Source organism: Bos indicus, chromosome 7, assembly GCF_029378745.1.
Source record: "Bos indicus isolate NIAB-ARS_2022 breed Sahiwal x Tharparkar chromosome 7, NIAB-ARS_B.indTharparkar_mat_pri_1.0, whole genome shotgun sequence".
NCBI classification, from domain to species: Eukaryota; Metazoa; Chordata; class Mammalia; order Artiodactyla; family Bovidae; genus Bos; species Bos indicus.
Window position 1 is genome coordinate 6,160,313 of NC_091766.1, and position 13,854 is coordinate 6,174,166.

Sequence of the window (13,854 nt, forward strand, 5' to 3'; positions counted from 1 at the left end):
GCCCTCTTCCACTGGGGTCCAGCCTTGATCTGTTCTGGCCTTGCAGATGGGGTGACCCACTGGAGCTTGACGGGTTCCCGGGATGTGGACAAGGATGCGTTCCTAAGCTTCAGTGACGGGGTCTATCAGACAGGTATGGGCCACCCCACCCCCAGTGCCTGCTTTGGGCACTGGGTCCTGGGTCCCAGCCGGCCTCTTCCACTGCAGTGGTCTCGGCCGAGGTGGAAATGACAGCTTATGCCCTGCTGACCTACACCCTCCTGGGAGACGTGGCCACCGCCCTGCCTGTGGTGAAGTGGCTGTCCCAGCAGCGAAACGCCCTCGGGGGCTTCTCTTCTACTCAGGTGCGCCAGGCAGAGCCAAAGGGAGGGCTCAGGTCTGGGTGGCCTAGGCTCGGGACTCAGAGCCCTCTAGGAAGTTACCCAGTGCTTCTAGTCTTAGGACGGCTCCTTACCTGCACCTCTCGGAGCACGAAGCCCAAGAGAGGATGGGAGGATGGGGCTGAGGGATGGAGGCGGCAGGCTCTGGGATAGGGACCAGCCCCTCCTTCTGTGGAGATGCCCCCCAGCTTCCTGGGGTCCCCAACTCTGTGGGTGTCTACACCAGATCTGCTCTCCGTTCCAGCCACATGAGTCCCTGGCCTCAGTGAGGGTCCATGGAACCCCCAGTTTGGGCCAGACCTCTGGCACAGGTGGAGGCACCTTCTGGGGCTGACTTCGGTCTCCCGCTCTGTCCCCAGGACACCTGCGTGGCTCTGCAGGCCTTGGCAGAGTACGCCATCTTGTCCTATGCGGGCGGCGTCAACCTCACCGTCTCCCTGGCCTCCACCAACTTGGACTACCAGGAGACCTTCGAGCTGCACAGGGGCAACCAGAAGCTTCTGCAGATGGCCGCGGTACGTGTTCCCATGACCAGGGCTGGGGGCAGGGCAGCGAGAGCAGCCCCTCCTCGCTGCCTGTCTGTCCCTGTGTGTCTGCAGGTGGGCGGAGGGGAACCGTAGCCTCTTCTCTCCCCAGATCCCCAGCCTCCCCACGGGGCTGTTTGTGAGCGCCAGGGGTGAAGGCTGCTGTCTGATGCAGGTGAGGCTTCGGGGAAAGGGGAGTGCTCCCAGGGGACGCTGGAGGCTCAGACCTGGCCAGGCTGGGTGGGGTGGCTGTGTGTGTGAGAACCACCCTGAGACAGCCTGTCAGCCCCCTGAGATGTCACCCACTCTGGAGAAGGAAATGGCAACCCACTCCAGTATTGTTGCCTGGAGGATCCCATGGACAGAGGAGCCTGGCAGGCTACAGTCCACGGGCTAGCAAAAGAGTCGGACACGACTGAGTGACTAAACCACACCACCCCTGCCCAAGGCAGAACCCAAGGTAGATGGCAGTGTGTCCCCTTGGGTGAAACCGCATCTGATTCTCATTTTGGTGGTCTCTGACCCTGCGCTCCACCCTCCACCGTGGGACTTGCCTGGTGGCTCAAGGTTATTCTCTCAGCCAAGTCTGAATGTAGATGCCCAGCCTGGACTCAGCCTGGCCCTCCCTGAGGCCCCTTAGTCAGCAGGCTCAGGATTTAGTTGTATTCTGATTGGGAGAGACTGGTTTCCTGAGCTTTGGCCAATGGTCAGAGGGCAAGTCAGCCAGGAGAACCCTGTAGCCTCAACTTCTCCATCTGAAAAATGGAGCCCAGACAACACAGTAGTTAACAGGAGAGGGAGCCCGGTTTGCAGACACACCTGGGCTTGAAACATGGAAGAGTGGGATGATGGTTGTACCTACACCATCAGGATTAAAGGGAATGACAACCATGCCCAGAACTGTCTCCAGTATCCCTGACCTCTTCGCTCTAGCTGTCCCCCACCTTCTCCTGCCCCTGTCTTTCCCCTCTCCACCCCCACAGCCCCTAAGCCTCTGTCCTCCCCCATCTCCCAGATTGATGTCACCTACAATGTGCCCGACCCGGTGGCCAAGCCATCCTTCCAGCTGCTTGTGAACCTCCAAGAGCCTGAGGCTGAGCAGCAGCGACCCCCCTCACCTGCCTCTTCAGCTGATGATGATGACCCAGCAGCTGACCAGCACCACCAGGAGTACCAGGTGACCCTGGAGGTGTGCACCAGGTAAGGCGTCCTGCCCCGCTGGCTGGCACCCCGCCTGGGTGATGTTCTGTAGAGTGATGCTCTCAGCTAGGAACGTCTGGGGGACTTACCTGGCCCCATAGATGTTTCCCGACTAGAGCCAAAGTTGTGGCTGACCAGCCCCCGTGCTCCTTATTCTGATTACAAGACACACCTCAGCAACACCCATCAGGAAGCTATGAAGGACAAGATTTCTTACTCACAGGTCCTGGAGGGTACTTGACCCTCCTGGGGGTCACCCAGTGAGGTCACCGGTAGAGAGAGAGAGAGAAGTTATGGAACTGCGGTTCTACCTTTATTGAAATCTGAGGGGAGGGGTGTGCCTAGGGTTTTGTGGGTTCACTATTGGTGAATTTAAAATATAAGAACGGTAATTGAGGTGCAGGAAGGGAAAGGCAGGGTGACCCAAGTAGTCAGTTATTTAAATAACCCAGGGCTATTTTATTTTGGTCATCCCACATACTGCATGCAGAGTCTTAGCTCCCTGACCAGGGATCGAACCTGTGCCCCCTGCAGTTGGAAGCGCAGACTCTTAACCATTGAACCATCAGGGAAGTCCCTACCCAGGGCTCTGAAAGAGAGATATTCATGGGTGGGGGCAGCCTGTTTCCTTATTGGTTGTTGTGTTAGTAGCTGTCAATATCTTTATTCAAGATGAATGTCTTTGAAATGGATCCCTTTGCAATCAAAGGCTTACACTACAGATGATTTCTGAAATGAGTGAAATAAATGGAAGTGCTTCTGAATGGGTGCAGCAGACTCCAGTGGCAGATGGGGCTGGGAGGGACGGCTGTTTGTGGCCCTTCCATGACCCACCCGCCCCAGGTGTGACCCTAGAACCAGTTCACTGAGGGTCCTCAGGGGGTGGGAGTGCACGCAGCTGCCCACAAAGGATGCTCATTGCCATGACAATGATGGGGGAACCCAAAGGTGGTTGGTAGCCATGAAGCTGAAACCCATCAGAGCTGCCCAGTCACCTTCCTTAACCTTAACCCTTAACCCTCACATGCCCAAGGCCACCTCCAACTTGAGAGGTTCTGAAGAACAAGCCCAACTGGGCCCAAGCCCCAGAGTAGCGGGTCCCTGAACCATTTCTAGTTAGCAGTGAGACTTGGGGTGGTACCGTTCAGCAGGGCTGTGACCACCGTCCAGTTGGGTGGAGGAACAAGAAGCAGCTGGACTGGCCCTGGCACGTCCTCTGGGGACACCTCTGTTCCTTTCTCAGATGGGAAGAAACTAACCGTGTGCCAGCTGGGTATGGCATCTCTTAGGCCCCACCTCCACAGAAGCCTCCTCTGCCCATCCCAGGGGCTCTGGTCATCCCGTCCCCTTGTGCCCACGGTCTGCAGGGCCCTCACTGAATACCAGCCTCCCTGTCACCAGTACCCAGCACAGGGAGGGCCTGGCACGAGGCAGGCCCTAGAGGCAGTATTTACCCACCGCCTCCTCCACGTCACAGAAGAGGAAACGGGGCTGGCACTGGCGAGCAGCCTGGGCTCCCTTGGCCCCACAGAGCCGTTTCCCACACGGGAGGCACATGATGGTTGTTGTTCAGTCACTCAGTCATGTCTGACTCTTTGTGACCCTATGGATTGTAGCCCACCAGGCTTCTCTGTCCATGGGATTCTCCAGGAAAGAATACTGGAGCGGGTTGACATTCCCTTCTTGAGGGGATTTTCCTGACCCAGGGATCAAACCCATACCTCCTGCATCTCCTGCACTGGCAGGGAGAATATTTACCACCGCGCCACCCAGTCGATCCCCCCCAGAGTTTGCTCAAACTCATGTCCATTGAGTCGGTGACGCCATCCAACCATCTCAACCTCTGTCACCCACTTCTCCTCTTGCTCTTAATCTTTCCCAGCATCAGGGTCTTTTCCAATGAGTTGGCTCTTCGCATCAGGTGGCCAAAGTATTGGAGCTTCAGCTTCAGCATCAGTCCTTCCGATGAATATTCAGGGTTGATTTCCTTTAGGGTTGACCTGGGTCAAGCCAAGAAGACTTGGCAAAGCCTTTTCCATATGGTTTCAGTCTTTCAGCTATGAAATGGAATGACCAGTGACCCCCCCAAGGGTGTCTGTGCAGCCAGACCTGGGGCAGGCTAGAGGGCTGTAGGGACAGAGCAGACCATGAATTCCACTGAGGGGCTTGAGTTCAAGGGCCCCTCTTTGTCTCCTTTCATCGACAGGTGGCTGCATGCAGGGTCCTCCAACATGGCGGTCCTGGAGGTGCCCCTACTGTCAGGGTTCCGGGCGGACGTCGAGAGCCTGGAGCAGGTGAGGGGGCGCTGGTGGGCAGGGGCCGGGCAGGGTCTGTGGACCTGCCCTGGTTGCAGATTCCTAGCCCTTCATAAAGTGGGGTTGTGCTTTTGTTTTTGCCTTACTTTCTCCTGGCAAAGTTGGTGCTCTGAGACTGGCCATCTGCGGAGGGGCAGGTGGGGAGGGGTTGGGTCTCTCCCCCAGAAGGTGTCGCTCACTAGGCCATCTGTGTTGTTACCCATGCGACTGAGGATGTTTACACTTTGGGGATGACGTGGGGTGCCGGGGAGTGCTTCCAGAGACTTGCCAGCACCCTCCGCTTAAAGAGAGACCGGCCCCATTTTGCATGTGGGGGAGATGGTCACCAAGAGGGGAAGCAGCCTTGCCAAGGAGGTCAGCCATGTGGGGAGGGTGGAGCACGCTGGATAGGGGTGGGGGGTGAATGGTGCAGGTGAAGCAGGAGCAGGTGGCAGGGCTCAGTGGGTGCCTCGGGGCCTTGGCCTGGGACTGAGACTTGATCAGGGGAGACTGTGGCAGGGAAGTGGAGGCAGGCACTCAGGACAGTGATACTCAGCCTTGAATGCCCTCTCAGCGTGTTGGCTGCCACCTCCCTGGCCTAGCCCATGGGGACTTGCTGGATGCCTGTGGGCAAACTCCTCAGCCTCTGGGGCCTCGGCTCCTCATGGGTCCAGCCCACCTTGGGCCCTTGGAGATCAGAGGACGAGAGTATTGGGGTCAGAGGGGCTGGGCATATCCTGACTCTGGCTTCCTTGCCAGCTGCTCCTTGACAAGCACGTGGCACTGAAGAGGTACGAGCTGGCTGGCCGCAGAGTGCTCTTCTACTTTGATGAGGTACTGCGGGCTGGGGTAGCGGTGGGCAGAGGCCTCCACAGCAGCCGCATTGGCGAGGGCATAGCTGCCATGGCCTGTTAATGGTTCTGGCAATGCTCTCATACCAAGAAAAAGAAACCAGAAGAGTCAATCCATGAGGAGTTGGCATGGCTGCCTGCTCTGTGCCCCAGCCAGCTCGCTTTGGTGGAAAAAGTTAGGAGGGGTGTGGAATAGTATCCAGGCATCAGAATGAAGCACTGACTTTCTGAGTCTCAAAAACACGCTGAGTTGAACAGACAGAAAGCAGATTGGTGGTTTCCAGGGTTGGGGGGATAAGCAGTGGGTGCAAATGGGGATCCCGTTTCTTTTATTCTTTTTTTCTGGAGGATAAATGTGTTGGTTTCTGCTGTACAAGGGAGTAAATCAGCTGCATGTATACATATATCCCCTCCCTCATGGACCTCCCTCCCACCTCGCCCCCCATCCCACCGCTCTAGGTCACTACAGAGCACTGAGCTGAGCCTCCCACTAGTATCTGCTGTAGACATGGTGGTGTGTTTATGTCAGTCCTGGTCTCCCAATCCGTCCAGCCCTCCTCTTCCTGCTCTGTGTCCGCATGTCCATTCTCTACGTCTGCATCTCTATTCCTGCCTGCAAACAGGTTCATCTGTACCATTTTTCTAGATGGAAAAGTTCTACAGACAGTGGTTGCACCCTGTCTTGCACAATTGCAAGACTGTGAATGTATACACACACACACACAGGGAGGAAGGGCATCTGGCGTGGTGAGTGTGGGAGATGAAAGACCAGCTGAGACCCTTCCCACGTGGGTGGAAGGACCCACAAAATCGAAATAAGATCGGGTTTCTGTTTCACGCCTCCGGGGCACCCCGCAATCAACCAGTTCTGCATTCACACTTTGGGGCATCATAGAGCACAGAGGCCGAAGCTCAGTCTCCAGCCCTAGTGGGCCCAGCCAAGCCTGAGCCTGCCCGCTGCCCCTGCAGATCCCCAGCCGGTGTTTGACGTGCGTGCAGTTCCGGGCGCTCCGGGAGCACGTCGTGGGCAGGACGTCGGCGCTGCCCATCTTGGTGTACGACTACTATGAGCCTGGTAGGCCCACGTCCGCCACCCGCAACCCCAGCTCGGTCCCTCACCCTGTCATCCATCACCTGGTCACCCTTCTCTCTTGGTCCCGCAGCCTTCGAGGCCACGCGCTTCTACAATGTCAGCGCGCGCAGCCCGCTCGCCCGGGAGCTGTGCGCGGGGCCTGCGTGCAACGAAGTGGAGCGCGCCCTGGCCCAGGGCCCCGGTGAGTGCGCGAGGCCACTGCCCCTTCCGAGCACCCCCCACCCCAACACGACCCGTGGGCCTGTGGGAGGGCTGCCCATTTGGAGGGAGTCGTCAGGCGGGGGAGCGTACAGCGTGGTAAAAGGAGGAAGGCCCGGCTCGGTCAAGGGCGCGCGTCCTGAGACGAGGGGGTTGAAGTGCGCAGGCAGGGTGGAAGGAGGAGGGATTCGAAGGGTGGGAGTGAGCAGAGGAAGGGGGCGGGGTCCTAGCTGGATGAGGGCGGGGCCCATCGAGGTGGGGTGGGCAGTGAAGAGGTGGGGCCTGGAAGGGCGGGTGTGGGCCGTGATGAGGGGGCGGGACCTAGCCTGGTGGGGATGGCAGTGAGGAGGGGGGGGCCTAGAGGGGTGGGTGTGGGCAGGGGTGAGGGGGCGGAGCCAAGAGAGAGTGGGCAATGATGAGGGCGGGGTCTAGCGGGGTGGGCAGGGTCTAGCGGGGTGGGCGGGGCGGGCATAGAAGCGGGAGGCCCGGAAGGGAGCCCTTGCCTCCCCTCCCCCACAAGGCAGATCCAGGGACCCAAGCCGTGAGCTCAGACTGGCGGCAGCGAAGGGCGGAGTGGAATTACTGGGAACCCTTTTCTTTATTTTCCAAACTTCTTGAATTTAGATTGCATTTAGTTCAAAAGTTTTATTTTTTTAATTTTGTTTTCATAAATACTAGGCAAATACTCACGTGAAATTCCACCAGGTCAGGGCTCAGGGCTTCCCGGGCACTGTCTCCACTCTGTGGATCGTGGTCCTGGCCCCTAGGGACTTCTCCATCCCAGGCCCAGGCAGAGGCGAGGGCCAAGTGGGGAGCTTGGAGTTCCCAGGGCCCTGACAGCTTCGCCTCGCCCGCCAGGCTGGTCCCCTGAAGAGCGAGGTCCCGTGGCCGTTCCGGAGGAGGGGGTGACAGTCACGCGCTGTGGCTGCGCCCGCGCCTGCAGCATCAGCGGGGAGCCGGTGTGTGGCTCCGACGGCGTTGTCTACGCCAGCGCCTGCCATCTGCAGGAGGCCGCCTGCCGCCGCCGCGTGAGATTGGAGCCCGCGCCCCCTGGCCGCTGCGCGCTTGGTGAGGACCCACCCCAGGGCCGGCCTCGGGGCTCCACCTCATCCCGGAATGTATCACTCCATCTTCTCCATCGTGCCATCTCCTCTCATCACCTCTTTGCGTCTGGGTCCGTTTGCACTGGGCTCCCTTGGTGGCTCAGCGGTAGAGTTTGCCTGCAGTGCAGGAGACACGTTTTTGATCCCTGGGTGGGGAAGATCCCCTGGAGGAGGAAATGGTAACCCACTCCAGTGTTCTTGCCTGGAAAATCTCATATTGGGCTACAGTCCCTGGGGTTGCAAGAGTCTTAGCAACAAGAACCCTTTGCATCTCCTCCGTCTTGGTCAGTCTCTCTCCAGCCCCATCCTAACTTGGTGCTTTTCTGAGTCTCCCCATCTCTGATTTCTGTGTCCCCTTCCCCACCTTGTGACCTCACCTCCTATCTGTTGCTCTGGGCCACACATCCTTCCTCAAGCCCCCTGGGCTGTTGGTCATTCAGATCCTCTCTCTCCAGTGCGTTCCCTACTGACTCAGTCCTTCCTTCCAGAGCAGCCGACACCAGCCTTGGCCTTGTACAGCTACGAGTATGACTTGGGTCCCCTGGACACCGGGCACCTGGCAGCTGGCCATGAGTTGGTGGACTTGGATAAGGAAGCAGAGGACAGGTGAGAGCTGAATCTGCCCCCAGTCTCCCTCCACTGTGGAAGCTACTGATGGAGGGTCGACCTGCAAGGTTTTGGGGGATGAGGTGGATAACCTGTTCTCCCTTGACCTGCATCCACTCAGTGCATATCAGAGAGCAGCTTATATGTATAAGGTGAGCTTAAGAAGCCCTCCCAAGGACTGGACCTCAGGACAAACCTGTCCCTGAGACCCACTCACCCTTTTAAAAAAGTTATTCATGATGCAAGGAATGTTTTTTTCAAGAGGGGGTGCTATGGAGTCTTGCAGTGGGGTTGAAATTGTACCCAACTGGCTCAGACGGTAAAGAATCTGCCTGCAATGCAGGACACCTGGGTTCGATCCCTGGGTTGGGAAGATCCCCTGGAGAAGGGAATGGCAGCCCACTCCAGTGTTCTTGCCTGGACAATCCCATGGACAGAGGAGCCTGGAAGTCTACAGTCCACGGGGTCAAGAAGAATTGGACTCGACTAAGCAAAGCAACTAAGCACACACACCTAAAAAAAAAAAAAAAAAAAGGTGGGGGGCGAAATTTATAGCCAAGGAGCACTTCCCTGGTAGCCCAGCTGGTAAAGAATCTGCCTGCAATGCAGGAGACTCTGGTTTAATTCCTGGGTCGAGAAGATCCCCTGGAGAGGGGATAGGCTCCGCACTCCAGTATTCTTGGGCTTCCTTGGTGGCTCAGCTGATGAAGAATCTTCCTGCAATGTGGGAGACCTGGGTTTGATCCCTGGGTTGGGAAGATCCCCTGGAGGAGGGCATGGCAACCCACTCTAGTATTCTTGCCTGGAGAATCCCCATGGACAGAGCAGTTGGTAGGCTACAGTCCGTGGGGTTGCAAAGAGTCAGACATGACTGAGCATAGTAAGCATAGCCAAGGAGTGGGGAAGGGGAGTCAGTGAATGGAAAATTACTGAGAGGAAACAATAGGGGGTGGAGGGGGGATATTCTAGCTAAAGAGACTGAACCTTATTCTTGCTGATGGCAGGCCAGGTTGATTGAGAGATCATGAGAGATGGGGAGGAGCAGGGCAGGATGAAGAACCCAATCAGATATCAAGAGGGATCAATATGGAGGATATGGGGTTCTGGCTAAATTGATACGTTAGCCAGATTCTTGCTCCAGCTGGACAGTGTCAAGATGAACACGGAAGCCTGGAATTTGAGACTGAGGTGACAAAGAGCTCAGAGGAGCCCAAGTGGAGTTGGGAAGGATGGAGGAAATGTCACCAGAGAGCTCTGTGTGGGGAGGCTGGGAAGGGGCTTCCTGGAGGAGGCAAATCTTTTGGTTTGAGCCAACTCAACTCAAGTGGTTTAAACAACAGGTTGATCTATCAGCTTAGGTAAGTGCCAGGCCCTGGAGACTGGCTGCACTGGCAAGCCTCAGAGCCCTGCCTTCCTGGGTGGTAAAGGGTCTCTCCACCCCATGCTGGTGGCAAAGGCTGGTTTATATTCCCACTCAGCAAACCAGTAGGAAAACTTTTCTACCAGCACTCACCAAAGTCCTGGAGACTTGAGGGTGTACCGTCTTGCACTAGGCACTGGGTTTAGTTCACACGCGTGTAATTACTGGTGGAGCTGGGTCTAGGGTTACTGCTGCAGTATTTTGTTTCATTTTCCCTTCCGTGCCCTCTTTCCCCCCACCTCCACTTCACACATTCTCTCTCTTCTCTCCTTCCTAATCAAATTTCTTAAAAAAAATTTTTTTTTAATTCATTTATTTGGCTACATTGGATTTTAGTTACAGTGTGGGGGCTCTTTCATTGCAGAGCACGGAAGCTCTTCAAGCTCCAGTTGTGTCTTGAAGGCTCAGTAGTTGTGGCCCTCGGGCTTCAGTAGTTACAGCATATGGACTCCTTAGTGGTGGGTGGGGAGAAGGCGATGGCACCCCACTCCAGTACTCTTGCCTGGAAAATCCCATGGACGGAGGAGCCTGTGGGCTGCAGTCCATGGGGTCGCTAGGAGTCGGACACGACTGAGCGACTTCACTTTCCCTTTTCACTTTCATGCATTGGAGAAGGAAATGGCAACCCACTCCAGTGTTCTTGCCTGGAGAATCCCAGGGACGGGGGAGCCTGGTGGGCTGCAGTCCATGGGGTCGCACAGAGTTGGACACGACTGAGCGACTTCACTTTCCCTTTTCACTTTCATGCATTGGAGAAGGGAATGGCAACCCACTCCGGTGTTCTTGCCTGGAGAATCCCGGGGACAGGGGAGCCTGGTGGGCTGCCGTCTGTGGGGTCGCACAGAGTCGGACACGACTGAAGTGACTTAGCAGCAGCAGCACAGTGGTGACTCAGTGGTAAAGAATCCACCTATCAATGCAGGAAACTCGGGTTCGATCCCTGGGTGGGGAAAATCCTCGGGAGAAGGAAATGGCAACCCACTCCACTATTCTTGCCTGGAGAATTCCACAGACAGAGAAAAGCCTGGAGGGCTGCAGTCCACGGGGTCACAAAAGACTCGGACACGACTTAGCGACTGAATGATAACACCTTTAAAGTCTTCCAGGTGTTGCCCATTGTTTCCAGTGTCTTCTGAGACAGATCTGCTTTTATTTTCATTATGGAAGGGGAGATTTTTATTAAACTTGAAAATTTGAAGCCACTGTAGGCTCACAGGCAATTGTAAGAAATAACAGAGAGAGCTTTAGGTGCCCTTCATCCAGTTCCCCTCATTGGTAACATGACCAAGAATTCGAGTTACAGTGTCATACCCGGAAACTGACGTGAGTGCAGTCTGCCCTTCTCACTCATTTCGCCACATTTACGTGTACTCGGCGGCCGTTGAGTCTGCAGTTCCCGCACACGTGAAAGTGAAAGTCACTCAGTCATGTCCGACTCTTTGCCACCCCATGGACTATACAGTCCATGGAATTCTCTAGGCCAGAACACTGGAGTGGGTAGCCTTTCCCTTCTCCAGGGGATCCTCCCAACCCAGGGATCGAACCCAGTTCTGCTTCATTGCAGGCTGATTCTTTACCAGCACAAGAGAAGCCCAAGAACACTGGAGTGGGTAGCCTATCCCTTCTCCAGAGGATTTCTCCCAACCCAGGAATCAAACCAGGGTCTCCTGCATTGCAGGCAGATTCTTGACCAGCTGAGCCATGAGGGAAGCCCCTTTCAGCACTGGTAGCTTTCTGTAATCATGACTGCAGTCAAGCTCCTGGACAGCCCATCACCTCAAGGATCCCTCTAGCTGCTGTTTTATAGCCATGTCCACCTTGCTTTCCCCGTAGCCATTCATCTGTCTTCCCACCCTATAATTTTGTCACTTCAGGGCTGCTTTGTAAACAGAATCACGGGGTATGTAGCCTTTCGAGATTGGCTTTTTCTCACTCAGTAGAGTGAGTGAGAAAAGTGAACCACTGACAGCGCATCCATGGCTGGTGTCAGATCAGTAGTTCCTGGCTTCTCATAGCTGATCGAGTTCCACGGATACGTTCTCGATTTGAACGGTGGTCCCACGAAAGCTATGCTCATTCTTACCAAAAGTGAGCACCCCATCCCGCCACTGTGAGGGGTCTGGCTGGACCATGTACCCTCACCTCTGTTCCAGGGGGGTGCTCCTGTGTCAGTGGGTGGAAGCAGCCATCCTGAGTGCCCCTTGGCGGCCAGTGCGCGGGAGGGGTCCACAGCCCCTCCCCCAAGGCCTGCAGCCCACAGGCATCTTCCCTTCTCTCCTATCAGTCAGAGTGGCTTCTCCTCCTAAAACTCCAAGCTGGAAGACGTGATCAGGCCGTGATTTCTACCTGCCGAAAGAGGGCTGGCGACAGGAGACTTGATTGTTTAGGGGCTGGTAGACCCCACCCAGGTGACCCCTGCTTCCAGTCGAACCCGATACGTGGACTGGCAGAGACCTACCCTGATGGATGGTGGGCCTCCCGGGGGCCCAGCCCCCACCTCAACAGGGAGGACAGTCAGTGGGGTGGCTGGAGGCCCCTTCCCCCTCCTCCCCAGCTGCAGCTGGAGTTCCAGGCGCCCCACCCCGTAGCCCACAGGCTGGGTAGCTGGAGGAGCTCTCACAGCCTGACACGCTGCTCCCCAGAGAAGGGACATCTCTGGGAAGGACTCGTGGCCAAAGGCCTGTTTCTGAGGGGACACAACTCTGGCCAAGTCTCGGACACAGCGTCAGCAACTTGGAAACAAAACAGGCCCCTCTTCTCCAAAATGCAGAAGTCCCAGCCTCCCTTTGGGCCACCCAAGCTGCTGAGCCCCAGGACCCGAACCCCAAGTTGCCCCAGATCTGTCCCAGCCCCTGCAGCCCCATCTTGCCTCAGGGGCCCCCTGAATGTTAGGTCTGGATGGCACCAGGCTCTGTGGGGAAGTTCTGGGCTCTAAGAAGATGCACTTTCATCTTCCTGCTTCTGGACCTCACCACCCCTTGAACCCCTGCTCTCCCGGGACCCCAGCTGGAGGATTGTCACTCCCACTAGCAACCTCGGAGGGTGTCCCAGCTCCGGACCAACCGAAGCCATGCGCGCAGACCTGCCTCCGAGCTGCTCCTCCCCTGTGTTGGCCTGTCTTCTCCCTCCGCGGTGGTATTTATTTCAGCCCACACAGCTCATCTCGGGACAGTACGGAGACCCTGAGGGGGCGGCCCAGCCTGGGGGTCCCCGACATGCAGTGCTGATCCCTGACCCCCACCAGCCTACAGGGTTACAGTTCCCTTGGCCAAGGCCCTGTTGCCCACTTGCCATGGAGGCTGCTGGTGTAATAAAAGCTCATTTCCTTCAAGTTCCTGGCAGGCTTGAACCTCCTGTGGGCTGGGGAGGCTGAGGGGCAGCTCCAGGGGCTGAAGCCGGCTCTCATCTGGCCCTTTGCTTCCATCCCTTCATCCACAGCCCAGCCTTTCCAAGGAGGATGGGGAGGAGGCTTTGGAACACCTGAACCCCAAGATCATCATAAATTCAGTGCATTTGTAAAGAATCATTCCAATATGGGGGCTTAGAACCCGGCTGTCAATACAGGAGACGTGGGTTCCATCCTTGGGTCAGGAAGATCCCCTGGAGAAGGACATGACAACCCTCTCCAGGATTCTTGTCTGGGAAATCCCATGGACAGAGAAGCCTGGCGGGCTACAGTCCATGGGGTGGCAAAGAGTGGGATACGACTGAGCGACTAAACAACAGCAACATAACAACAGAGGGAGGTCTCACGTACCCTTTCACCCAACTTCCCCAATGGTAACATCTTGGGATGCTCCAGTACCTCCTCACACCAGGTTAGTGACACAATATGCTTCATTGACATTACTCACATGGCCGCAGGCTCCCACTTACGTGGGTGAGCATGTGTGTGTGTGTGTCCTGGGGCTGGTCACTCTTCCCCAGACCTGAGACAGGAACTCAATGGGGAGCCCAGAAATGGTGCCCATTCCCTCTGCTTCTGGGGATGGCTTGCTTACCCCCACAGCTGATGCCTCAGTGGCTCCCGACACCCTGCCCCGCGCTGCCCGCCTGGGTGGGAAGCAGCAGGTTATGTATGTGTGTGTGTGCGTGTCTGGGGCTGCGGTCGCCCCTCCACATCCCCCAACTCGATTCAAAGCAGCCTTCAAGTGGCTGGGGGTGGGGTTTGCAGAGCTGCAGCCC

The 13,854-nt window shown here is 56.6% G+C and overlaps 1 protein-coding gene across 2 annotated transcripts in view; it reads left to right on the top strand.

Moving 5' to 3' along the window:
- CPAMD8 (C3 and PZP like alpha-2-macroglobulin domain containing 8) overlaps positions 1-13,000 on the top strand; it is a 98,589-nt gene extending 85,589 nt beyond the window's left edge. Inside the window, exons 31-42 of one of the 2 annotated variants that reach the window (XR_011567475.1) lie at positions 47-133; positions 208-344; positions 740-895; positions 1,017-1,079; positions 1,920-2,104; positions 4,311-4,398; positions 5,158-5,232; positions 6,219-6,324; positions 6,413-6,523; positions 7,399-7,608; positions 8,137-8,249; positions 11,954-13,000. Coding sequence is in view for 1 of the 2 variants with exons in the window: in XM_070792583.1 (XP_070648684.1) it covers positions 47-133; positions 208-344; positions 740-895; positions 1,017-1,079; positions 1,920-2,104; positions 4,311-4,398; positions 5,158-5,232; positions 6,219-6,324; positions 6,413-6,523; positions 7,399-7,608; positions 8,132-8,249; positions 11,954-11,975 (1,358 nt within the window). In the remaining variant the exon portion in view is untranslated. Of the gene's footprint in view, positions 1-46; positions 134-207; positions 345-739; positions 896-1,016; positions 1,080-1,919; positions 2,105-4,310; positions 4,399-5,157; positions 5,233-6,218; positions 6,325-6,412; positions 6,524-7,398; positions 7,609-8,131; positions 8,250-11,953 lie in introns of both variants that reach the window. The other variant, XM_070792583.1, reaches the window with a different exon arrangement.
- Positions 13,001-13,854: the final 854 nt, after the last annotated feature.